Consider the following 27,239-nt stretch of genomic DNA (forward strand, 5'->3'; position numbering starts at 1 on the left):
TAGTTGTTTTTTTCATATAGAAAAAAACTAAGTAAAATTAGCGTTTCATTGAATTGTCATTATGGATCGTTCAAATAAAACCGATTGAATGAAAAAAAAACGGAAAAAACAACAACGACAATATGAAGGGTCGAACCCATGTGTTTCGTATGATGGCGGCAAATTGTTTGTTTAGTTTGGTATTTCGATCAGTTTTATTATTAGAGTGGAAATGGTATCGATAATGTTTGTCTAGCCGTAATAATCCAATCAGCTAGTCAGACATAATCAAATTATTTGAAACATGAAGAAATGAATATGATGATTGAAAATCCAAATCCGCAACAAAAAAAAAGGAATGAATGACACAAATGAAAATACTATGTACCGACACACACACAATGTGACAATCAGACTTTAATCAAGTTCTACTCAAGCAGATCTTCTTACAATGAAATTAAAATTCACAAAAAAAAAAAATCCGAAAATCTTTGAAACAAACGATTAGTTTTTTGTTGTTGTTTGGAATTACTTACTTACTTGTTATTATTTGTTACGAATTCATAAATGTCCGCCGCAATCGACACTTTGATTTTGTTTCAATTCAATTCAACCAATATTCGATTTAATATTGTCAAATTTTTTTTTTGAAATCCAAAAAAATCTATACAATGGTTTCTATAGGCCACCATAGTTGATATGATGATATATAGCTAATTATAAACTAAAATGTAACCCGATCATCGTTGATGGAAATAATTTTTTTTCCTATGTATTCGAGATGTTGATAATCTGAATCTTGATTTTTTTTTACTGACAAAAATGAATTTAATTTTTTTTAATCAAATTGAAAGAAATTGTAAACTTTATTTGAATTCATTACCGTGATATTATTAAATAATTTATTTTCAAAAAAAAAATCAAATTTCAAATTTGTGAGAGAAAAAAAGAAACTACATTCAAAGGTGTTCAGAAATAACATAATTAATTAAAGCTATAAATTAAATACTTTTAATCAAAATTCATTATCGATATTATCAACAGGTAACAGCAGCTTGCAAATAAGAACGAGAGAGCACAACAGGCGAAAATATTAATCAATATAGCATACCAGGCTGTTAAGTTAAAGTTTTTTTTTCTGAATTTTGATGGCAGTTGTCAGTTTGAAAAATGATGATCTCAACTATGTTCAAATTTGAATTTGATTTTTTTTCTTTTGAATATCTATCCAATAAAAATAAACTATAGTGGAAAAATATCCGTGTGTTCAATATTAACGAAAATTAAATTTGTTTGACATAAATATTTGTATTTTACGAAAGAGGATACATTTGGCAATATCACCAAATCATGCCATACCATTATAATATTATATTGGGTTAGATGATATATGTCCGTGATGAGATAGCTTCTGATGATCATTCATTGTCTATTCAAATGGTCATTATTATCGATAGAAAGAAAAAATGTTTTACCTATTTGTTGTTCTCAGTACAATATACGCGTAAATGATATCACCATATAGATATTTGGACCAAAAAAAATGAAATACCGGCAGGAGGTGAGATGTGTCAAACATATAGAGAAAATGGCCGAAACAAATGATCATCAGGATTGATGAGTAATCTTTTTTTCCTATTTGCCTATTAGCCTTTACATCGAAAAAAAAACGGAACGTTCGATTAAATCTTGATTGTTGAATAAAAAGAGAATTTTTTAGGATATTCATTGATGAAAAACCGCCATCTATTCGAATAAAATTTAAACTAGATTTCTTTTCTTTCTAAAAATTTTTCCAAAAGTTAACAAATTGTTCACTAGATGGAAATCCTAATAAACAATTGAATCAGCTGCTCCTAATTGTTAACAATTATCGGTTTAAATAATAATGCTGCGGTTTTTGATGAAAAACCATTTGATTTTAATGAATAATTCCTGTTGTTTCTGTGATTTTCAATGGGTTCCAATCAAAAACGATCACCTTCAATTATGCCTTCACCAAGAGAAGCTCAAGAATTGATGTCACTGTTGAATGGAGAAGAATCGCCATCAATCAGCAATAAATCTTTGAATGAAATTCCTTTGTTCGAATTTACCGAGGCAGATTATATCGCAATACAATGTGAATTAAATTCATCATTTGACCAATTACTTCGTGATCGTTGGATAGCAGCATTAAAAGCTGGTTCAATGAATTATTCAACTGAACCTGAAAGTTTGCCAACCAAACTAATATCTCCCAACAAATATCGTTTTGTAGCCAAACTTTTAGAGGGTCGAGGTCCTGGTAAACGTCGAACACCCGAAACTATGCTCAATTTAATTGTGCCTTTTCAACCGGATAAATTTAATTTTACAAAAGTAAACCCCAAAGAAATTCTGTTTCGAATTAAATGCTATAATGAAGAAATGAAAACTTATCTAGAAGCGACAGTATTGGTAAACAAAAGTCCAATCGAATATTGTTCTTCACTTTTAGTGCCATATTTGGAACGATGCTTACCACAGGTAATATTCAATATTCACTTAAGTTTTCTCTAACATGTTTGCATAATTAGGTGATGACGGAACAAGCTCTCACGTTAGCGGTTTCAATTATGGCATTATCTGATTTTTCGAATTTACGTTTAGGATACAATTCACCCGGATCAATGGCTTCTGTAAATCATTTACATTGGCATGTCTATTATTTTGATCATCGTTTACAAATTGAAATATTGCCAGTTGTCGATTATGTGCTTCAAGAATGGCCCATACCTGCAATCGTCTTTGAAATCGTCGAACTTAATGATGAATCAATTGGTGTTATTATAAAAGATGTGATACGTATCGTTGACTTTTGCCTGGAGGATGGCCAAATATGCCATAACATTTTCATGACACGAACTCCGAATGGTATAATACGAATATTCATTTGGTTACTACAACCACGATGGGGAAAAAAAGATAATGCAAACCTAAATGTTGCTTTCTGTGAATTATCTGGTTACTTCATGTGCAAGACCAAAGAATCATTTGAAACAATAGACGAAGCACAATGTTTACTTTCTCTAGGATCGGTTGTATCACTCCACGAGAAAGCTTTACCATTATTGCAATAAAATAAATGCAATATTAAATTTTTTTAATTTTGAAATATTAATAAAAATAAGTTTGACATTTTTTGTGCAACTAATTTGTTATTTTGTAAACCAATGAAGAAGTAATTTTTTATATAATTTTTTTATTTTCATTTAAATTAACTGAAATAAATTCATGTAAACGATAACGAAAAATGATTGAAAACGTAAGTTCAGAATTGGTAAATTATCAACGTCGATTAGGTTTTGATCGGCAACTTCGACAACAACATAAACATTCGAAACAAGAAGAGCAACAACAACTACAGTAAAAACAAATGATCAGAGATAGTGGCCAAACGATCAGAAAAATAAATAGCATAAACCAAGGCATAAATCTGGCATGAAAAAAACTAAGTAATTTGTTTCGTTCATCTTCAATTTCAAGAATTAGATTATTTTCATGTTCAAGTAGCATTTTAAGTTTTTTTAGACCTTGATCTTGCGACACCAAACTGGAATTATGCTTTTGCATTAAATAATGACGTTGTTCACGTAGGTATTGTTCTGAAATTGTTTCATTCGCAGAATCAACATTCTCTTCATTGATTGGAACCAAATAAGATTGGACATTATGATGTTCATGTCCCAAGAGAAAGGATATATTTCCAATCATGAATGATGTATTGAGATTTAATCTATGAATATTATTGTTGCATTGGAAAGATCGATGGCCATATTCATCATCAAGAATGGTCAAATTAAAGCCGGAACAATAGATGTAGTTGTAATAGTCATCAGTTTTGATTTGTACAGTTTCTTCAGCACTTAAATCTTTGGTATTTTTACAATAGGATTTGCGCCAAAATTCATCTAAAAAATCGGACCAATTCGAGCAACGTGTTTTCTTGACGTTTGGATCTTCAATCTCATTGGCAAGAATAATAGCTGAAGGATTTTTTGGTTTAGGAATGTTAACGTTTCTAATGCAATTTGTATTTGAATCGTATAAAAATAATTGCCGACCATTGTATTCATAAAAACAAGTTGATGTTTCATTTGGAGATTTTTTGATGACAAATGGATCGACTTCAAGGATCTGGTTAATTGGATGCACGATAACGGTAGATAATTTTAATATCATGTTTACAAAATTACCACCATTGGTTTCATCTGAGACTAATGTTTCGCAACCATGACCATTCCAATATTCACGAGGGCATTTTTGGCTGGAATTACAAAGAGTTAAATTTGGAAAAAGATATTGAAAATCTTTAGAAATTTTCTTTTTTTTCAATGATTCAAAAAAATTCTTGAGATCTGAATCAACCTGATATAGCTTAGAATTGATTGACATGTAAAGAGTAGACAATGCAGCATAAAATATGTTTTGTTGAGAAACTCGATATAATGTTTTATCTACATTGTTATGTAGCCGTACCATTTGTTGAGATAATTCATCATGAATTTTAGTTGATAATTTCTGATACCAATCCAACTGTTGCATTCGTGTAGCATAATTCAATTCAAGTTCGTTCAATCTGGCTCCAACATCAAATTTAGATAATAATTCTTGAGTGAAATATCCCAAAGAAGTGACCACTGACATCCAACTAATTGATGCAATGTCTTTTGGTGCCAATGAACGTTTCGAAATAGTATGGCCTTTCATATCAGGCATTTGAATTCGAATTTCATCAACTTCACGGCAATTAGAGCGAATTTGACTGACAACCAATTGGTTGTATAAGTTTTGACACAATAAATGAAATCGTTTGATTGTCTGATTAAAATGGTAATCAAAATTAAGAAAATCATCAGATAATGATGAAATCGAATCATTTCCGACATTGAATGATAATATTCGAATAAATTCTGAACAAGGTGATTGAATTGTAAAATTGATAGTGTGAAAGACAATTTGTTGAGCTACTGCATGTGATGATGGATGCCACAATATTGGAGATGATAAAGTTGTTGAATGGTTTTGTTTTAGACGTTCGTTATGCACTCCTGAGATTAATAAGCAACAAGCGATAGGAACAAATATTTCGAAATGAAAGAACATTTTCGTTATATGGAAGTGAAGACGCGACCGGTATGATAGAAATTATAATCAATATGTTTTATTTTTATCTCAAAACATTTTAAATTCAGATTCGCAAAAAATAAACACAAAACAATTTTATAACATTAAGGTAATATGAATAGAGGAAGAGAAACGCTCGAATATACGAGAGTATCGTTTATTTTGAACAGTACATTATACATATGGTGCTTGAAATTCAAGACAATTTATAAATTTTGGCTCATTTTTCGCTAATGATTTGCCGAGCTAAACGTTTGATTTCCAGAATTAAAGCAATATCATCTTCTTGTTTACGCTTCATGTCAATGTACTTAGATTTATGTCCAAGTTTTTGTGAATAAATGTATTTACTTGGCACATCCGGTATTGGCGATGAAATAGCACTCAAACGTATCACATCTACTTCCATTCCCCGGCGCATTTGTTGAGATAAACCACGACGAAAAAACGGTGAATTTCGATTACAATAGAAAATACTTGAAGCCGTCAAAATTGAAATCAGTAATGTAATAATAAATATAATGAATCGATCTTTCATTTTTTTCAACCCTTTTTTATAAATTTGCTCAGAATCACATATACTTTCTTGAATATCCTTCTACACAGATGAATTTGTAAAACATGACATATCGAATTATTGTTGTATCTTACCGTTTCAGGAGATAATTTCAATGGCATGACATCAAGAATTTCCACACCGAATGAATATTCGTATTCATTATCATAAATGTAAAGATATGTTTTATCATTAATTTCGACTTCACCAGTAATCACAAATTTTTCTCCATCCAATCCAAATTCCTCTTCTAATAGGCCACTATTTTTCTCGTAATCATGAGCACTGTCATTTTTTTGCAAAAAAACTGAATGTAATAACATTTATTTTGACTTAAAAAAACTTACTATGCTCTCCATTTGATTTGACTTGAATTTGTATCTGGAACCCTAATGAAAAAATAATACAACTGAAATTTGTTTAAGGAGACAAGGGCAAAGTGTTTTCCAGTGATTTCATATTCCTCAACTCTTTCTACAAGTTGCATTAAATTGATAACAATTTCTGGAAAGAAAGTTTGATCATCTTTCATTTTAAGGTTATTTTGTAAGAATAATCCATATAAATCGGGTATTCTTTGCTTAGTTTGCAACCAATGTTCTGCTGAAATGGTTAAATGATCATTAACTTTTTCATTACGCATATCTAAGTATACAGCATAACGAAAACGATCTGTAGTTTCTGAATCTAGCCTTAAATCAAACGAATCAAACTGAAAAATTTCAATCAAAGCATCCTTATTCTCGATATACAGCCCAGAAGTCACTACAACTTGAATGTGAAAAAAAACAATTTATAAATCATTATCTAAACATTAATTCACCTACAATTTTTCCAATCTGATTGATAGAAATTATCTGATCTCTCTAATTGCCACTGATATTGTTCAGTGACAAAATCTTCTCTGAACTTGTATATTTCCATTCTGTTTTCTCTATCACCAGTATCCCAGACAAAGAGTCCTCTTCTCGAAACTTGTCCCACTTTGATGGCCTTATTGAATCTCCCATCAAAATAAACAGCATCATATCTTTTTTGAGAACAAAATCTCTTCGCTATCATCCATTGATCGACCGATCTATCAACATTGATCGTTGAACCATATTGGTTGGGCTTTGTGATTGCAATTATTAGGCGAATGTAAAACAATAGTACGAGTACACTTCTCAACATTATATTTCATTTGGTATCACGATATGAAATTCAAGAATTAAAAACAATTTATTTTACATTTGAATTTTATTTAAATATCACAAGGTTTAAGAAAACAATTAATTTAATTATGGCGATATTTAATCAAAAAGCAGTGGATTCATTGTTGTGATTACCTAGTGAACCGTTTGATGGCGTTGATTTGAATACAAATGGCAGTTCATAAGGATGAACAGATTTCGTCGATGTCTGTGGTAATTTAGATGTTGTTGGTATCGACTGATTGATACAATCAGTAGCAACGGAAGTATTCGGCCATAAAGGCTGATGATGATGGTGACGATGTTGTTCTACAGATTCTGTCAATGTAAATGGAAATTTAGTGGCTAAAATAGACGATGGAAGAGGTGCCTGTTGTTGAGGTCCGTCGCAATACATTTCCGTGAACTGATTTTTTGGAGCTGTAAAAGTCGTCTGATGCTGTTGGTGATGGCTCAATGTACCATAGAGAGGATCATCTTGCGATTTTCTACTACCGATCAAACGTACCGCGCTATTTGAAGTCGTAGCTGATACAGTTGTATTGGGTCCAACAGATACATTACAATTTGTCGCATTTTGAAATTGAACCGAAGAAGTTGCATACGCTACTGGAAGAGAATACAATGGATATTGTGAATGTTGCTGTTTGACATCAGGAACTTTTTGTTGTTTATGATCACATTTATTTAATCCTGGATCACCGATTACCAACGAATGACATGAATCGTTGTGTAAACTATATTTAGATGTTGATTTGCCTGAACCATCTAACAATTCATCGATCGATGCAGAACATTGCATTTTGGATGCATTACCATTAGCCATACTAACAGGATTGGAACCATAAATATGTTCTAATATGAATGATATAAAACAAATTGATTATTAAATTATGGTTATACAATTGAAAATACCTCCGGTTTCCGCTACAATGCTACCATCATTTGATTCCAAACAGTTTCCAAGTTGGCCAGCACCTTCATCACCTGTCGAATATTGACTGGATAATTTCGAACCAGAAGCAACTTTATGATGTCGCTGTCGAGTATTAGCTACCAGTGAAAACATCAAGAAATTTTGTCGATTTGTTTGAATGGCACAGACGACAACAAACACAAGAAACAATATGACCAATGTACATGATACTGGAACGATGTAATGAAGTTGAGCAAACATTGATGATCGAAAGGAATTTGTCAATATTTGTGAACGTGTAGATGAAGAACTTTGTCGTCCTTGTTGTTGGCCATTGGTTCGATCATGAAATTCTTCGATTGCCTTCAGAGTTAATGGCGCAATCGTTGAGCCATCTGATTTTTGAGTTGAAAAAATGTATTCCCGGTTTACAGTTCCAGCTTCAGTAAATGCTTGTATTAATAGTTCGTACCATGACCCAGGCAGCAAATTTGTAAGCTCTATGACTAATTGGGCAGTTAGGTTAGTATGAGTATCGGATTCGACTTCTATCAAGTTTGATTGCTGATCCATTAAAGTTGATGGAGTTAAAGTCAGCTTCCGATTTGTGGCTAAATTTCCGAACACTCGAAAATCTAATTCAAATTTTTCGATCGGACAGCCGAGACGTTTCCATTGATTTAAATTGATTCGAGCATTCGAAATATTTGGTTTAACAAAATCTTGTACAGATTCTGGTGGTACAGGGACATTTCCCTCAGTTCGTGCAAGTATTACTTCGCTGGGATCACCTTGACCAGCGCCATTATATGCGTTTACATAGATGAAATATTTGGTGCCGCAACGAAGTGAACCTAAAACGTAAGTCCTTCGCTGAAAAGTGGATATTACTGGAGCTGACTCGGAATGTGTAAACACATTGGTATCAATTAAATTAGCATCATTTAAAAGTTCCAATTCGATTTTGATCGTTTTCCAATCGTTTATGTGATCATCAACTGTGGAGCTGATTTTTTCGGCTACGTTCGCCACGCTTAATTTCAACTCAGTTTGAGTTGCCGGTTTATATGATATAACAAACCCATGAATTGGTTCCTCTCCTTGAACCGACCACATCAATTCGATTGAGCTCAAATTCGATTTTAATGCACGAATTCTGGGAGCTGATGGCACATCGTATTCCAGTGTTTTTCCTTGATACTCTGAACTAGAAGGACCTGCGCCGGCCAAATTGAAAGCTTGAATTCTAAGAATGGAAAAAAAAATCTTTTTAAAAATCAAGTTTTAATAAATTTAACAAACTTTATATCGTAACGTGTAGCTCGTTTGAGATTGTTGAGAATGAAACTTTCGTGAGTATCACTCGATGAAAGATCAATGCCAGATTTGATTGTTTTAAATACAAATTCATTCAATGGATTCTGGTGATTATTATCCATAATATCAAGATGTGGTCGATATCCAATGTAGTAGCCTGTAATCGGTGGAATATATACGTTGTTTTGAGATTTATGATTGCTCGAACTGGTCTGAGGTTTTCGTGGTGGTCGCCATGAAATTTTTAAGCTTCGAGTATTGAGAGGTAATATTGTTATGTCGGTCGGGACATCATTTGGAGCTAACAAATAAAAAGATGAAAAAGAGTAAAAAAGGAATCTCGATGCTATTCAAATATTAAAACTTACGTTCTTCGGTTGTTTTTACTGTTATACTATCACTGAATGGACTGGAACCAATAGAATTTTTAGCTTTAATCTGTATTATATATGCGGTGGCTGGAGTCAGATCACTTAATTGAAATGAGATGAATTTTTTGTGCGGATCAGTGGTTGTCGCCGCCATAGAAGACGACAGGTATGCAGCATATGGAGCCAAAGTAACTGTGTTCGATATGGAACCAATAATTGTTCGGTAAGAAATGACATATTCGTTTATGGGAGAATTGCCATCAAATGGCAATGGCCAAGTAAGCTTGATCGATTGACTAGCGACTTCATCAGCCCGAATATCTTCAGGTCTATCAGGTTGTTCCAAAACGGTTACCGTAAAATTTTTTCGTATAGCACCATAAAGATTCTGTGCTGTACAAAGATAAACACCTGTGTCACTACGATCAGTATGACGTATGGTTAACTTTGTAGCATAATATCTGACATTTGGATTTGTCTGTTTTTGATTGGATTGATTTATTGAAAATGTATCAGCTTGTTTGGTAAGGTTAAGAGTTGATCCTGTTAATCCATCTTGATTCACTTCAAATGTTTGAGTAATATGATATCGATCATATGATAAGTCGGTCACTGAAAGTTTCGAATGTGATGAATTCATCACCGGTGTAGAACTAGTATCTTTAAACCAACGGATATTCAAAAGCTCGTCAATATTAGTTTCTGAAAGATTAGAAAATTTTAATGCTTGAACATTGTCGATATATTCAAGTTTGACCAAACAAGTCAATGTAACAATTTCACCAAGTTTTGCTTGTTTACTTTCCCAAAAACCATGTACAAATTGTGGTGGAACTTATTAAATTGAGAACAAGAAAACAATTAGAATACATTCAATGCTGATCAAAGAACTTACAATGGACAGAGAGTTTTATAATAGTACTTATACCGCTACCAACACCATTGAATGCGCTACACATGTATCGTCTATGATCATCACGATTTACTTCTTTGATAATCAATGATCCATTCTCTAGAATTTGCATATGAGGATTGCTGATCACAGCATGGAAAGAATTCGAATCAGAGTTTGAATTGGAACTCTCAGATATCGATTTAGTTGGCAGCTTTTTCGCATTATTATTGTTGACAAGCAAATCGTTGCCTTCAACTTTCCAACGAACCTGTGGTTCTGGAATACCTTCAGCTTGACAGTCGATCACTAACATCTGACCTGAAATAGCTATAATGTCTTCGGGTTCAAAAAGCCATACTGGTGCCACTATTTTAAAATACGAAATGTGATTTAATCATTAACACTAGCTTTCAATTTTTACCATTTACGCGTAGATCCGCATGATGACGATCGCTGGTAGCCATATTGGATGCGATACACGTATATCTTCCAACGTGACGACGTTTCAATGCAGTGAATGTGATACTTGATGTAAATTCATTCACCATTTCGATTTTACGATCACCACTACTAGTTAATGGTTTACCATCTTTGAGCCAATGAATGAGAATTGGTGGATCACCCGATATCACAGCACATACGACAACGCTACGCATTCCTTCCTCAAGGTTGGGTGCAAACGTAAAATTATCAATTCGAGGACCAGCTAAAAAAAATATATATAAATATCGAGTCATATAAATAATTCAAATAATCTAGGCCAAAGCTTACTGATGACGTTTAAATGAAGTTTGGTTTGTGAAGTAGAGCCCGGGTTGCTAGAGAATTCCACTTCGCATTCATATGCTCCTTCGTCTTCTTTTTTGTTTATTTTGCTAACATTCATTAAATCATTATGAAGATAAAAGCAATTTAATCACATTCATTATAATTATTATAACGATTCCATATAAAACAAAAAGTAACAATTTTTAATTATACACACATGAATTACATTGATAATGATCATAACCTACCTGATATGTAATGTTCCATTAGGTGATATGTGTTGACGCCCATTTGTTGGCAATTTTCGCTGTGATCCATCTGTGTGAATTAAGGTATTGAAATTAATAATAATATTGATTATCATAATGATGAACCAATCGTTCGATCGAATGACAAACATACCTTTGCCAAACCAACTTATCGTCTTAATTGGATATCCATAGAAAGGACAATTCAGATTTATATCAGTTCCAGACAGGACAGTCAAATTAGGTGTATGAACTTTGACTGCTCCTTTGCCCAAAACATTTATTCGTGCTTCATAATATGTTGAACCAGCTAAATTTTTTGCAGTACATCGATAAACACCACCATCTTCAACCCGACTGCCGGTTACATTCAAATGACTGACCAACAAAGAATCAAAAGTTGATGATCCATGATGGCTATAATTATCTTTCATAACGAAATCACCCAAACGAAATCTATTCGATGTTGGCATAGGCATTCGATCTAATGTCCATTCTATTTGTGCTAATGGTGACCCACGGGAAACACAACGCAATGTAAAACTTTCGCCCGATTGAACTGTTAACTCGTTAAAATGTTCGACAATAGATGGCGGTTGATCTATTTGGAAAATCGAATGAAAGAATCGAGAATTATAAATATTTTTTCAACTAAACTTTTATTTTGGCCAATATACAATAGTAAAGAATCAATAATCGGATTAATCTTTCTCATCATTGTATATAGATTATTTAAAGATAATAGAGTGAATCCATTAAGAGATCAGATCATTTTTTATTCATTTATATTTTATAAAATTACTACGATAGGACCAATGGTTGTGCTTATAAAATGTATTCAATAAGTATGAAATGTTAAAAATAAAAGTATCATTTTTTTTCAAAATCGAACATTTAAAATATAATCATATATAATGGAAATGTTATATTCGTATCATTTAAAATAAATATTTTCAAATTCAATTTCATTCTAATTTTGGTTGGCTGATTTCATACTTTCATATAATTTGGAATCAAGATTCAAATAACATTTTGGAACATTAACCAACGCGCAACATAAAACAAAATAACAGAAATTTAATAAATAAATGTTATTTTCTTGCGAATGAATCAAATCAAGATAATTGGTTCTCGATAAATGACCCAAAGTATACTCGTTTTTTAGTGCTAGTGGTAGAAATTTCTTCGTGAAAATTAATTGTCCAAAATGAAAAACTGGTTCACTTCTACCTTAATTTATCATCCAATTGCGAAATTATTGCTAACTCATTCATTTTCACGAGCTATTAAACTTTGTCACAAATTTTGAATGAATAAAAAGCAAAAAAAAATATCATATGAAATATTGATGTTTCAAACAATATGAATTTTTAGAAAAATTGCTCAGATAAAGCTAGTCAATAATAAATTCACCGAATTTGTGATAATTGTTTGATCGTTTGAAAAATTGATTCGACTCATCAATATACGATTGTATTATCATTATATTATCAAAGGGGACATATGTCGATGCCAAAATATTTCAAAACTTCAATCGTTATTTTATCCGAAGAAAGTGTATCCTGTTGAAAATCATTTTACGGTTAATTAATCCAATTTGGCTATACATTATGGAGATGGAATTTGTGTTTTGTGTTATGGACAAAAGAATAAATGATTCTCTATACGAAATGAAGCCGGTCATAATTGTATGTTGTTTGAATGTAAAGCAAAGGCACACATCAACATCAAACGCCCATTGTTTGATATGTCAAAAAAGATAATAATAATAAAAACTATGTTAAACTAGAATCTCGCCAAAAAAGACTGAGACATTCATTGAATATAGCGATGATTTCCATACAATTCTGCTTTCATCATCATTTCACAATGAATGAGCATTATTTGAATTTAAATTGAAATCGCCTTTGAATACATAGTATAAACTTTTTACTGTTTTTTTCATATCACAATCATCGATTGACCGTATGTCAGAGTTAAATTGTACCTAACTGATATGAATATAGTTAGAATAGAAAAATGGTCACGATCGATGATATGATGAAAATAGAATAGAATTCGATTTAAGTAGAAAAATTTTAGAAAAAAGAATTTTTTTCTCAAATTTTAAAATCGTTTCTGATTCGATGCTGAAATGTAGCACATGAAAAGGAAATTCAATTTCTTCCATTTTTTGATGATTAACAAACCATATACAGCGGGAATAATTCCATCAACCAAAAAAAAACTTTCTATACATTTGTTTGGAAAATACTGATTGAATTTGATCATTATCAATGATCATTCATCCATTTTTTAGTATGCCAATATAGAGTTAATGATTCACAAATTTTTTAATGATTTTTTGCTAGTATTGAATCAAATCAGGCAAGAATTTGATAAACGAATTGTACATATCAGAAATAACAAAAAAACTAACATCACAGATGTGTAAAAATGCAACCTTTGAATTGTAGCTTAATATTTTTTTTTGAGACTACTTACCCATAACTTGAATTTGTATAGTAGCTTGAACAGTTTCAAAACGATTACGTGCAAAACATTGATACATTCCAGATTTGCTACGATCATCTAGTACTAGATCTAAATGTTGTATAGCGGATATATCACGACGATTATTGCTATTCGTCTGATCTTTATTAATGTCTGTACCATATAATTGTAAATATTGGGCAGTATTCATTTTGATACGAGAATTTCCTGATCCTGGATAGTAACCAGATGATGATAATGAATCCAAATCAACAACACCATAATGATAATGATAATTTACTGCTGGTTGTAGATTTTGTTCTTGTTTTTGTTCATTTCCGTTTCTTACATTTTGTCCGGAATTGACCAGAATCATTTGCGTATTGTGAAGCCAATAAACGTCGGATAATGGAAATCCATGCACTGTACATCGTATTCGAATAATTTCACCACGAACTCCACGAATTATTTTTTGTTGTTTTGATTCCTGATGAAACTGGTGTTGTTGGCGTGCATTATGAGTTGGCACCATGAACAATTTCTTTGTTGAAACGGCTTGAATTGGCACTGAATCTATTTTTAATGTTAGCGGCGAACGTACATTGACTGTAGTGATACATCGATCATAGCCGACTGTGTTGGCCACAATGGCAATATAATGGCCAGCGTTGGAATGAGTGATGGGTCCAGGAATCAATAATGTACTATCCATTGATCGTAGACGGCTCAACATTAATTGTTGACGACGATATTCTTTGCTATTTGGATCGACATTTTGGCCACCAATAGTGTTAGATGATTTTGAAGAGGATTGATCATTAGATTGTTGCACAGGGATAGGCATGGCGAATGAATTGATCGATGATGTAGTTGATGAAGATTTTTGTTGTTGTTGTTGAGACAATAACAATGTGGCAATTTCCGTTTCCCAATCGAAATGTACTCCAAATGGAATCCAATACCATTTATATGACGATAATGGTTGTGAATGTGCAGCGCATGGTATCAACAGTGGTTCCAATTGCCCGTCATCCGCATCAAGTTCGTCTAATCGATGAACAATTCTTGGCGGAAATATGTCCTTCTCGCCACCTAATAAATTTTATTATTGTAAAAAATGCCAAATGAAACAAAAAGAAACAAATAAAATATAAAAGAATTAGAAAGATTTCCATCATCAATAATCGAGAACAATAAATTGAGAATCTGGCAAAAAAGAAAAAGAAAAAAGGATAAAAATGAAGGAAAAAATCATACACAAGTGTCCGATTCTTTGACTAAAATGACATTATATTTTTTTCTACCATAGAAATACGATACTAATGGCAAAATCGATATATCGGAAACATTCCAAATAAAAAAAACATTGATGAAACAGGAAACAAAAACCCTACAACAAACTTTGAAATCGAATGCTTCAAGCATCGAATCTCGTGTATACATTCATGTTACGATTAAACCAGAAAAAAATGAGTTTGAATATTACTATACAGATTGAAACTTTGATTGCAATTGATGGCAATTATTTACGGACAATAAATGAATGGCCATTTGTTTTTTTTTCATTCATTTATAGTTATAAAAATAAAGGTTTCACTTCAATAATCATTGTGCAATCTGAAACGAATGGAAAAAACTAAAGATAGTCATTGGATACAACAATAATGATAATTATTATTATTATTATCAACATCTAAAATTTGGAATGAAGATTTTTTTTTACCAAAAATAAAATGAATACTTTTATTTGTGTTTGATTTTGATTGCTCTATTTCATCTATGTAAATAACATATACACAAACACATTTACAATATAAAATAATAAAGGATTTTCAGTGTTAATATAGCATTTGGGAATTGGTAAAATGATGATGATGATGACGATGAAGAATTTTCAATGATTGTTTCCATGAATATCTGTTATAATAATATGATGAGAAGGAAATCCGGATTTTTTTCTATTAACGATGGAATTTGAAATGGAATAATAAAAAAAGATTCATCCACATCAATTCAAACTAAACTCAGCATGTGCAACTTATTCAATGATATCTCCGGTTTCAGGCTATTGGATGATTCTATACCAAAAAAAAAAAAAAAAAATGTAAAACAAATCAATCGGGTAAAGGGATTTCTACTTTCATTTTCATCAAATATAAAGAAACAACAACATTATTCATTTTAAAAAGCGAAAAGATCAACGTTGTACAAATCAAGGCGACAAACAAACAAAAAAATAAATTTGCAAAACAGGATTACCACCATCAGGCAAAATCAATTTTCAAACAAACAAAAAATGAAAACAATAGATAAATTTTGTAAAAAATAGGATTTTCATCATATTCGTCGTAAATAGATGTCAACAAAAAATTCCAATTCGTTTGATTATTAAAAATGAAAACAACAACAACTGAAATCTAACCAAATAAATAAATAAAAAACAAAACAAGAAGACATTCCATTCGTTCGTACAAAGTATCCGAAGAAACAAGACTGAAATCAACTACCCTCAACCAGAAGATGTGATTAATTTAAATGGATACAATTTGCGAAAAGGCAAAATGTGCACTCACCAAAAAAATAAAATAAAATAAGGGAAAAAATGAAAGTTGGCAAGCAAAAGGAAAAAAAATTTACTACATTCAAGTATTATTTGTATCATTCATACAGATAGTCAACGGAAATTATCATCATCATCATACTTGTATATTCATATTCTTTTTTACATGTCTTGTTCAAATGGTTGATTTTTCCCTTTGAAAAAAATGAATCACATTATTTACGGGAAACATACATATAACATATAATTCATATAAAAACTCAATAGAGATTCATCAAACAATCTATCTTATTTTTAAGATATTTTCAGTTTATTGAATTGAAATAAAATGAATGATGAGTTGTACATACACACACATTTGTTCGTTTTCCGTTTGCCCTAAGGCCCATTCGAAGCTAAACCAAAAAAAAAAAGAAAAAAAAAACGTTTTCAAAATAGAATTTCGTAATTCACATTGAATAAAATAAAATTCCTGATTGTCTGTAATAATATTTCATCTAAAAATTTGCCAAACTGTTAACAACAACAACGACAATTCATTCATAAAACGATATGAACATCTTTATCTAAAGAAGCGAGAAAAAAAATCAAACATTTCAAATTTGAGAAAAAAAATCAGATCCAGATTTTGTTGGTTATTGTTGAAATTGTTGAGTGAAGAAGAAAAAAAACACTGTCAACACAGTGTTGTTTAGAACAATCATAAAGTAATAAAAATAAAATTAAAAAGAATTTCTATCGGAAAATGATCATGATGAAAATTGAATTGAATTTTTAAAATGACAAATTGCTTCGACATTTTGTCATTGAATAAAAGATCTAATCATAATTGAAAAATCTTTATTGTTTGTTCTCTTATTGAATGGTTGATGGGCCGAAATTCTTTCGACAGATATAATATCCATTACAAAAGACTAAAGAAAAAAAAATGTATAGGTGAAATATTTATATCATAATGATCGTAAAAGAATTTTGATAACGTTCCATCATAGAATATATAAAAATGATGAAATAGATGAAAAAATTAATATCAAATGAATTGAGGCCAACAAAAAAAAAGATGGTTGGAAAAAATTTTTGGAATTTCTCTTTATTTTTCCTACTTTCTTTCTTCATAAAAAAAATCTTTAGCCGAATTGGATAAGAATTCGAAAAGAAGAAAAAAAGAATGAATTCGTAAGCGGCGTTCATTTATTTTCTTTTTCATTCAAATGATTTCGATGAAAATCCGGCCATTACTAAATGTGAGAAGAAAAAATTGTCTTTATATTGTTTTTCCAGAAAAAAACAAAAAAAAAAAAATATTTATGATTGTTTTAAAGATTGAAATTGGAAAAAAGTGGGTTGCATATGTGACATTATAAAGGGTTATATCTTTGTCATCATCAGCATATTATTATTTGAACAAAATGATTTCAATGATGATGATGGCAATGATTCGATTATTCAGCGAAAAAATTCATTCATTATAATATTTTTCTTTATGTCGTTTATTTGCTTTTATTAATTTGCTTTTTGGAAATTCCATTTCATTGGATCTATTGTCTGTTTTCTTTTTTTGAATGTTTAAAGGAATCTTTATATAATGATGAAAAAGTAATAAGAATGGGACAAAAAAGCATGGAATATATTCAAATTAAGAGAATGATTTTCTACAATAAACTTGTGCATCCACTGACAAAATTGTTTGGAATTTGTTTTTATTTTCCTTAAATTTTTCAAAACATTCTTCAATTTTCTACTTTGTAAATGATTGAATTAAACCATTAAATTTCAATCATTAGTGATAAGAAATATGGTATAATATCAAGATTAAACTACCGAAAACAATAGTCATTAAGGGGTTAAATTTTGCCATTTTGATATATATTTTTTCTTTTGGAATACCTGAAAGTATTATTTGTGCAAATGTACTTTCAGCCAATGGTCGTTGCAGATTTATTGGCATTTGTTGTGATGTCTGTTGTTGACTACTTGGTTGTTGATGTTGCTGCTGTTGTTGTTGAATGAATTGATTCGAATGATGGTGAACATGTATATCTTCGATTTAATAGACAAAAAGGACAAAAAGTTAATTACTATTAAAAGAAAATTTTTAAAAAATATTTACCGGTAAATCGTTGCTGAGATTTTTTCGGTTGATTTTGGGCATGATAGACGGCACATTGATATGTTCGTCTTGAATCATGTTCATCAACATCGCGTACATGAAGCTCACCACTTGGATATGCCGTATATTTGCCTTTAAATAAATAAAAAGATTGAGACATTAGATAAATTTTTGTTGAAGTCGATGAAAGAGGAAAAATTTTATCTCATTCATAAATGGATTATTAATCATTGAAAAGTTGTTAATGATAATATTCCAACAACAAAAAAAAAGTTTAAAAATAACACAGAACGAATGGACATAATCTATAATAATAATGACCAGAAGAAAACTTTGATGATCACGTTATTTGTGATAATGATTGAATTTCAAAGTAAATGATAATGATCATCATAAATGGCTGATGATGATGATGATGATGATGATGATAAAAAACAATTACAATTATTTAGTAACCTTGATCAAGAAGATCATCATAATAATGATGATGCATCATTAGTATCCAAAGAGTAAGTGTATTTAGAAAAAAATAGAATAAAAAAAAACTATTTTCATCATAAAAGGTAAATGTAATTGTTTCTAGATAAAAATATAGAGAAAGTGAAAAATCAGAATCATTCATTATAATTATTATCAGTATTTTCTTTTGAAGAAACCTATGGCCATTATCTAATAAAATGTTTGTACCAGTTTTTTTTTCGTTGTCGGAGTAATGGTGATTAACCAATACTGTTCAACACACAGATACATACAATTTTGAGTGTGTGTGTTTGATAATGAAATTATAATTTGAGCTTACATTCTATACACATATACCAGAATATTTTTTTCCCGTTTCTTGTCTTTTTTTTTGTTTGCCTGATTTTTTATGAATTCAACTCACGTTTCGATGAACAGGAAAAATTCATTTTTTTCCTCTCTTTTACGTTTGCTTATCATCATGATATATGTGAATGGACAGTAAAATGAAATGAAAAAAAATGTTTGAATAGAATATATTCTGACAACAACAAAAAAAAATTAACAAATGAAAAAAACATTCATTCATTCATTACGATAATCACCAAACATGCAAAGACAAAAGATCGTTTACGACCACGCCTTTTCATATACGAAGGCGTATTCATAAGATGAAATTGTTAATCTTAACATCATGTTAGACAAAGATGTTATATGCATAAGGGAGGTGTTTGTAATTAATTGTTAACTTTTATTTGACGATTTTGATTTCGATTTAGCCATTTGATGATCAGATTTTCAATGATTTTTGTTTGTGATCAAATCGAACCAATCAACAAACGACAAACATTCGAACAAGTTCAAGTGGATGTCATAAATTTTTATAACTTTTTTTTTGTTCTTGTTACTGATCACCATCGAATCGGTGACAATTGGAAATGAAATTTCAGATTAAACAATATTGGCCACTTGAGAGCAGTTACACAATAGAGAGAAATGAATGACAATGAATAAAAATAGGATATTGGAGACAAGTTTTTTTTTGTTAGCATCGAGCTGATGATTATTGAACCTTCGTTTGATGAAAAATGAATCAAGGAAAAAACAATTCTGGATAATAATCCATGAACTAGATTTCTATAGTTAACAAAGGGGCAAAAACTTTATCATATGAATTAGTAATGTTATTTGAAATTGTTTTGTTTTGTTATTCCCATAGATCGATTATTCAAGGAATCAATTCAAAATGGCTAAAAAAACGATTGGCATCAAGTTTTTTTCTTCCTGAAACAAAAAAACAATCTCTCAATTTTCTTGGGAAATGAAAAACTTTTGATTACACACCACTTGTATAAAAAAGATTTTAGATTGAGGATCGAAATGAAAAAAAACTTTGCCGGTTACAGAAAAAAAATGTCATATTTTAATACGTGTTGTTGTTTATGGCCAGGCAAAAAAAACTTCCATGCGTCAGCAAAATGAACAAAAAACAAAAAATTGTTTCCCCTTAAAAAGACTATTGACTTCAATTGCTATCGATGTTGGTTTGTTTTGATCCCGCATTCATTTTTTTGCCATCATAAGCAATAATGTTCAACCGAATTCATTCAGTGAATATGACAATGACAATTTTGAGTTTTATTTTTTTTTTCCTGATGGCTGATACTTCAACCAATCGATTATATAAAATGATGAAGTTCGTTGGCATAGACAATAGACTACTGGGTAGAAATTTTTTCAAACAAAATTCCAATAATTCGTCGAATCAAAATGTTAGCTTCACTGCCTAAATTCGATAATATTTTCTTCAAATAATTGGTATATGAAGCATACCGAATTGGAGGCAAAAATCATCGAAATTAAATCTAACAAAATCGGATTCAAGAGTGTAAAATTCTTATTTTTTTTATATATACTCAATATATGATCAATAATAAGGATCATGGATAAAATAGATAAAGGAAAAAATCTATTCATCATCAATAAAATGTTTGAGTACCAGATTTACTTTTCAATTGTCGTTTTTTTTTGTTGATTCATTCGATCTATAGAGAGACTGCATCATTGATTCGAAATACATGTTATTCGACATTCAAAAAAAAAGAATCTATTGTAAGAAAATATTACGAAATTGGAACTTTGGACTCATCATTTGACTGTTCCATCAGTTGTATATCATTGAGTATAAGAATAAACACGCATACATATGGTATTCAATTGATGCTTCAAACTTGAAGAAATGAAAAAAATAAAGATTCTATGTTGCCATGCTTATCATCATCATATATAATCCAATATTACTTTTGCGACACACGCACATATACAAGTATTTGAAACAAACAAAGAATAAATTCTTCACTTCAGTTACTCATGATGTTTGCTTTCTTTGGAATAATAATAACAAAAAAAAGAGAATTGATTTTTTATTTTTGTTTGTTGTTATCGGTTTGAGTTTAGTTTAGATATATATTTTTTCTATATTTTATTTCTTGTCTATCATCAGTTAAGAGAAAAAAAAGAATCTCATAGTCGAACTTGTGATTATTGAGAAAATATGGTTGAAAAAAAACCAAGAAAAGTCTATTCTTATCGGCTAAGGCTAAATCTAACTAATGTTACGATGATAAAATGGAATAAAAAATAAAATATAAAAAAAAATGAAATGAAAATCCAGATTGATTGAATGAATGAAAAAAAATGGAAATCACACTAAAGCTCAAAAATCGGCATTGACAATCTAAAATGGTGGGATTAACTGATACAACCGACTTTGAGTCCAGAAACCTGAATAAGACACCAATGACCATTTAACTTTAAATAATTTGAATTCTCACCAAGTGAAACAAAGTTTCAAAGTGTTCAAAGTTTTTGCAGAAAGAAATAAAAAAACTCGTTTTTCATATCACTTATCTGCGAAAAATATTGAGAAAAAATATGAAAAGTTTGTGTTAGAATAATATATGAAAGATGATATAGTAACATTTTGTAATTGCAAATGAGACAATCATAAAGATTTAGTTGTGAAACAAACAAAAAAAAACAACACTGGTTAGCCAAAAGAATTCAAAGCTCATTGATGTGTTGGTCAATGTGGTATGTACAGTTTATTTTTCAGATGTTTGATTTATTTGCTTTCGGTGGTAAGCAATGAAAATATTTCATTTGAAGTTTCATAACTTTATATTCTTTAATAGTGAATTTAGATACAATTTTATAAAAAAACTGTTTGGTTGGATCCTAAAATATTAATCAAGATTAACAATTTCATAGTGATGTTTTAATGGATTTATTGAATCATGAATCATACCAATGAAGCAATCAATATTATTAACGTAAATAATATGATTTTGGTGATAGTAATCCTGCTAATTTTTTTGTTTGTTTGCAAACCATATCAAATCAAGACCAGAAAACTGATTTTTTTGATTAGTTATTCTAAGCGAATAACACCTTCAACATGATCAATGGGATATGAGCAAAAGGAAATCTGTCAATAAATGGCTGACCAAACAGATTTTTTTTGTGCAGAAAAACAGAAGCTAATTTGAATTTTTTTCTTTTCGTTCGTTTTCCATTCTGATCGATGTTACAGTAATCTGATTGATTGATTCGATTCGAATCTAAAACACAATATTTTGCAAAAATAGAAACAACGAAAAAAAAGTTGAACCAAAAAGAATATATTAACACAAGATGGATGAGTGAATGTATTGGATAAAAAAAGTATTCTGAAACAACAATCAAATTTGAATGTCAATAATATATGTTTTTGATGAACTAAATCCAATAGTATTATGAACGAAATAGAGATGTCATTTTTTCGTTATCACAAAAACAGCCAAACATATTTTCCCATCAATTCGATAGCAAAATATGGATCGACAATGGCTGCAAATATACGCTGCAAAATTAATGTTCAAGTAAATATAGCCAAAATGCCATTTTTTTCATCGATAATATTTCTGATGTCAGATTAGAAAATTCGTTTATCGGAAATAAACGAGTCAAATAAAACAAAGAAATTACATACATGTTGTGGAATGTTACTCATTGTTTATAACGAAAAATAGAAAAAAAATTCTCGGTTATTATAGAATGCTATTATGACTTAAGTGGTTTCAATAGGTGTAAACATGATTATTATCAAATGTTATGACAATGACCATGAACAGGAATTTGTTCAAATTATTAAATTTTTCTTGTGATCATTTTTTTAAAAATAGCAATGAAAATGATGATACCGTTTATGACAACTAATGTAACCTAAACGATCGTACAAATTATCATTATTAAGATTGATGATGAAAACATTGTTCAATTCTATAGGTCACGCTACCAGGTGATTGGATATTAAATTCATTCTTATCGTTATCATCAATAATTAATCACAACAATGAACTGAAAGTTGATCTTACATAAAATGCAATCAATTTATGCAAAGAATTACAGTAGTTTGAATTTTTTTTCAATATGGTAAGATGAAAAATTAAGATCTAATATTGTATGGTGCTAAAATGATTGTTTTCATTAATTCAACATTTTCAACTAGACAAACAGAAAAAGGATTAAGGAAATTTAATTCGTTTAGTCTACAGGAGAGATGATGCGATTTTTGAAAAAAGCGGAACAAAATTTCTAATTCATTCTATGTATTAACATCGTCATTATCAGTGGATGAACTTATGCAACAAAATTAATGATTTCTAATTGAATTTGACATCTTAAACTAATTAATAAAAGTTGGTAAGAAAAAAGAGATGCAAAATGTATATTATCGAATCGAAATGCTGACAACAGCAACAAAGTTTACGATGAAATAATGACTTATTAACCCTATTTTTCTGTTAATCGTATTCCACAGATTTCATGATTTTGTGTTCGACGAGGAAAAAAATCCGGGATCAAATCAAGTATTTTTTTCGAACAAATTTTTTCTTTTCCATGCTTGGATGATAATTCAAAGAATAATGTTGATTGATCAGTAAGGTTTAGTTTTGAAAATAGATACATTATATACTGAAGTTTTAGAATTAAAGATTCATCATTTAATAACCCAAAAAAAATGTCAAACTCTATATATTCAAATTGGATGGAAAAGAGGAAAATATTTTGTTTTCTTTTCCTGTTGATAAAAAAAAATTCAAAAATCATTGAATCGTTTCCGTTTCAAATTTCTATCTTTTCTTAGCTCATCATCATCATCATCATCATCTGATCTTCATGATTCAGACAGGAAAAGAAAATGTTTCATAACAAAATGTAGTGTAAATAAATTATAAATTCGATGATGATGATGATGAATTGATCGGAAAAAACAAAGGCGTAAAAAATGAGTGCGGAAAGAAATCAATTTTCCACAAAAATACCAACACATACACACACAAATATTAAATAGATATAGGCAATCAATTCAATTCAAAGATTTTTTATTTTCTAAATGATTTTTTCTGGATAAGCACGAAAAAAAAAGAAAAACGTTCAAAGAATTTTAATTTTCATTTATCGATGTGTGTTGAGAGTGATTTTATTTGAGGTCCATCGATTCGATTGACTTTTATCAATGACAAAAGATATTATCCAGAGACTATATCTCAAAGACCATTAAGAATTATTATTATTGTCTATAGGCTTCACTTATGATGAAAATCGTTAAAGGGAAACACTTTTTTTTCATTCACAATGATAATATGATGAATGATTTTTTTTTGTTTTCTTTCATTCAAGTATCTCAAGAATCTGGACTTGAATTTTGAAACTTTTTATTTTCAATTTTTTTTATTTATTTCAATATCTAGTCATAAAATTGATGATGTTATTTCACCATTGTTGATATCATTATCCAATGATATATTTATTAGATTCAATTACTTGAATGAAAAAAAATAGAATATAATTTGTTGTTTTAGATTACTATTTTATTATTATTTCTTGTGTGCAAGTGTGTTTCATGATGTTTGACTAATTTTTAAATTGATTAATAGATACTATATATATTGAATAATTTATTCATCATAAAGAATTTCATGATAAACATCGAAATAGTAATATACAAATCAACTTTATTCCATTTCCTTAGTTGTTGTAAATATACAAGGCTAGAATTATACTTGAGTATAAAATATTACATTTATTTTCATTCATCATTATTTTCATTTATTTAAGTTTCCATTGCACAGAGCATCTCATTGTCGTCTTTTTGTTGTTGTTGTTGATATTTCAAATGTAAAATGATTAATTATAACTTTACTTTGCTTCATTATTATTATATTTGAGTAATTTATAAGCAAATATATAAGAAATGAATGTTATATAACAAACGAATCAGTTTCATAAATTCATTTGTTCATCTAAGAAAGAAAGAAACAAAAAAGGAAATGTGAGATACCATTATTATTATTAACCATCTCAGAAGAAATAAATATTTTTTATTTTTCTTTAGAACAAATGCAATTTTGACAAGTCTTTCAAATTCTACGTGCTTTTACGATGATGATGTCTAAAAAAATTAATAATGATGATTTTTCATTTTTGTTTCTTCTTTACTTTCTCTCATTTCAAATTTTCATCTTTTTTTCGTAGAAAAAAATTCGTTTCAAAACAATTCATTATCCAAACAAATTGGCATGCGACTTGAAAAAAAGTCTAAGTCTAATGATGGAGAAAATGATTTTTTTTCTCGTATCGAATTACTATCGAAAAACAAAAGATTCCAATTTATCATGATTTGGAAAAAAAAGATTCATGATAAACCTTTTTTCTTTTAATATTATGGAAATCAATTTGGAATGACATTTTGTTTGAATTATTATAAAAATTGATCAAAAAGGTCATTATCATCGAAAATCAATCGAAGAATAACAGATCAGATCAGTATGGAAAAGTTTTTCTTTTGTTTTACACTAAAACTTTCATTATGACTTGGAAGAGTTCTTTTTCATTCATCTTTTTTCAATTTATCCTTTTTGATGCCATTCATAGGCTAATTTAATTTTCAAATAGAAAATCGCCGGCAACAACAAAAGCAAGCAAAAAAAAATCGATTTGTTGTTTATTTTATTTTTTTTGGACATTGACTTTCGTCTTGGATACAAAGTCGAGAAGAAAGAGAAGATGAAGAAGTAAAAAAAATGGATCAATGATCTAAATTTAGATGGTGACGAATTTAATGGTAGCCGAAATTATCGATCCAATATTACAGTGGACAAACAACCCATAACGAGCAAAAAAAGGTTCGTTTTATTTTCGGCCACCGAAATCTATTACTATTCGGATATACAAGGAAAAAAATGAGTGACAAAATGCCGTCTTCATCTCTCTCATCCAAAGTGAACAGATTCTTTGCTTCTTCACAAATCGAACAAACGATTGGATATATATTGGAAAACAACAACACTACAATTGATGACTATCGATTAAACATTAATCATTTTGGGTTATATAACAACCAATAGAATTATTTTCTGTTTTGTTTTATTTTTTTTTGTCTCAATTTTCAAAAAAAGAGCCAAATTAACAAAACCAAAAAAAGGCTTAAGATTTATTTTGTAATTGTTTTTGAGAAATTACAAAAATCTTCAGTGAAAATGATTGAAACAAAAACAACAACAAAAAAAACCGGGCCAATTGTTTCTCATTTCATTATTATTCTGGCCATCAAATGTGTCATACGGAATAAAATAAAAACAAAACTTGAAAAAAGTGCCAACCACTTTTATCACTTAAAATTTAAATTCAATTCTGAAAAAAAAGAATCTGTTTGGGTGACAATGGACAAAATAAAAATGACATGAATAATAATATAAAAATTTTCTGTCATTTAAATGTCTACCGAATTGACATAAATAATAATTGATTAAGCTATGAATTTATGGTGAACAAAAAAAACTAACTACACATTGATTGTTTCATAAATTTATAACAAATGAATATAAAATTCAATTACATAGACAGAAAGATGGATAGAAAAGAATGAAATAAAAATTTAAATTTAAATTTTCAAAAACAAAAAACAAATAATACAAATAAATTGTGTCCGATATTTCAATTTCATTTTTTCTGTCACACAATGTGCACATCAGCAATTTTCATAGAAATTCTTTTTTTTTCGGGCAGGCAAACAACAAAAACAAACAGAAGAATTTTAAAGTATAAATCAAATGACATGGACAAATTTAGTTGACAGCGAATAATTTCTTAGACAAATTTTTGTTTTTGTTTTGTTTCCTTGTCTCTCCTCATACAGTAAAT

At 29.7% G+C, this 27,239-nt stretch overlaps 4 protein-coding genes across 7 annotated transcripts in view; 1 reads left to right on the forward strand and 3 right to left on the reverse strand.

Moving 5' to 3' along the window:
- Nucleotides 1-1,826: 1,826 nt before the first annotated feature.
- LOC113789670 (GDP-D-glucose phosphorylase 1) lies at nucleotides 1,827-3,170 on the forward strand. The gene is made up of 2 exons (XM_027339242.2): nucleotides 1,827-2,487; nucleotides 2,538-3,170. The coding sequence occupies exons 1-2, from the start codon at nucleotides 1,936-1,938 to the stop codon at nucleotides 3,078-3,080; spliced, it is 1,095 nt and encodes a 364-aa protein (XP_027195043.1). The 5' UTR covers nucleotides 1,827-1,935; the 3' UTR covers nucleotides 3,081-3,170.
- A 41-nt stretch (nucleotides 3,171-3,211) lies between these two features.
- Nucleotides 3,212-5,231, reverse strand: LOC113790622 (uncharacterized). Its single transcript, XM_075824861.1, has one exon. It carries the CDS (start codon nucleotides 5,104-5,106, stop codon nucleotides 3,289-3,291), a length of 1,818 nt encoding a protein of 605 aa, XP_075680976.1. The 5' UTR covers nucleotides 5,107-5,231; the 3' UTR covers nucleotides 3,212-3,288.
- A 17-nt stretch (nucleotides 5,232-5,248) lies between these two features.
- On the reverse strand, nucleotides 5,249-6,916 carry LOC113789681 (uncharacterized). The gene is made up of 4 exons (XM_027339253.2): nucleotides 6,511-6,916; nucleotides 6,031-6,454; nucleotides 5,779-5,968; nucleotides 5,249-5,725 (listed from the first exon to the last, which is right to left on the reverse strand). Exons 1-4 carry the CDS (start codon nucleotides 6,854-6,856, stop codon nucleotides 5,348-5,350), a joined length of 1,338 nt encoding a protein of 445 aa, XP_027195054.2. The 5' UTR covers nucleotides 6,857-6,916; the 3' UTR covers nucleotides 5,249-5,347.
- LOC113789649 (neural cell adhesion molecule L1-like) overlaps nucleotides 6,886-27,239 on the reverse strand; it is a 46,386-nt gene continuing 26,032 nt past the window's right edge. Inside the window, exons 1-13 of one of the 4 annotated variants that reach the window (XM_075824859.1) lie at nucleotides 19,333-19,440; nucleotides 18,534-18,665; nucleotides 18,311-18,463; nucleotides 13,876-14,955; nucleotides 11,546-11,992; nucleotides 11,392-11,461; nucleotides 11,147-11,250; nucleotides 10,797-11,081; nucleotides 10,376-10,741; nucleotides 9,478-10,314; nucleotides 9,095-9,410; nucleotides 7,792-9,038; nucleotides 6,886-7,731 (exon numbers count right to left, since the gene is read on the reverse strand). In XM_075824859.1, coding sequence (XP_075680974.1) covers nucleotides 6,980-7,731; nucleotides 7,792-9,038; nucleotides 9,095-9,410; nucleotides 9,478-10,314; nucleotides 10,376-10,741; nucleotides 10,797-11,081; nucleotides 11,147-11,250; nucleotides 11,392-11,461; nucleotides 11,546-11,992; nucleotides 13,876-14,955; nucleotides 18,311-18,463; nucleotides 18,534-18,665; nucleotides 19,333-19,345 — 5,802 coding nt within the window. In that variant the 5' untranslated portion in view covers nucleotides 19,346-19,440 and the 3' untranslated portion in view covers nucleotides 6,886-6,979. Of the gene's footprint in view, nucleotides 7,732-7,791; nucleotides 9,039-9,094; nucleotides 9,411-9,477; nucleotides 10,315-10,375; nucleotides 10,742-10,796; nucleotides 11,082-11,146; nucleotides 11,251-11,391; nucleotides 11,462-11,545; nucleotides 11,993-13,875; nucleotides 14,956-18,310; nucleotides 18,464-18,533; nucleotides 18,666-18,989; nucleotides 19,042-19,285; nucleotides 19,305-19,332; nucleotides 19,441-27,239 lie in introns of those variants that run through there. The other 3 variants (XM_075824860.1, XM_075824858.1, XM_027339220.2) reach the window with 3 other exon arrangements.

Source organism: Dermatophagoides pteronyssinus, unplaced genomic scaffold, assembly GCF_027571235.1.
Source record: "Dermatophagoides pteronyssinus isolate colony J.1.1.1.1 unplaced genomic scaffold, Derpt_VIB-CSIC_2022.12 sq0002, whole genome shotgun sequence".
Classification (NCBI taxonomy): Eukaryota; Metazoa; Arthropoda; class Arachnida; order Sarcoptiformes; family Pyroglyphidae; genus Dermatophagoides; species Dermatophagoides pteronyssinus.

Excerpts from the sequence above, each read along its gene's own strand:
- LOC113789670 (XM_027339242.2), top strand. The coding sequence starts at position 1,936 with ATGGGTTCCAATCAAAAACGATCACCTTCAATTATGCCTTCACCAAGA. Across the intron at positions 2,488-2,537 it reads TGGAACGATGCTTACCACAG|GTGATGACGGAACAAGCTCT; the intron begins GTAATATTCAAT and ends TTGCATAATTAG.
- LOC113790622 (XM_075824861.1), bottom strand. The coding sequence starts at position 5,106 with ATGTTCTTTCATTTCGAAATATTTGTTCCTATCGCTTGTTGCTTATTA.
- LOC113789681 (XM_027339253.2), bottom strand. The coding sequence starts at position 6,856 with ATGTTGAGAAGTGTACTCGTACTATTGTTTTACATTCGCCTAATAATT. Across the intron at positions 5,969-6,030 it reads CAAATCAAATGGAGAGCATA|TGCTCATGATTACGAGAAAA; the intron begins GTAAGTTTTTTT and ends AAAAAATGACAG. Across the intron at positions 5,726-5,778 it reads TGAAATTATCTCCTGAAACG|AAGGATATTCAAGAAAGTAT; the intron begins GTAAGATACAAC and ends TCATCTGTGTAG.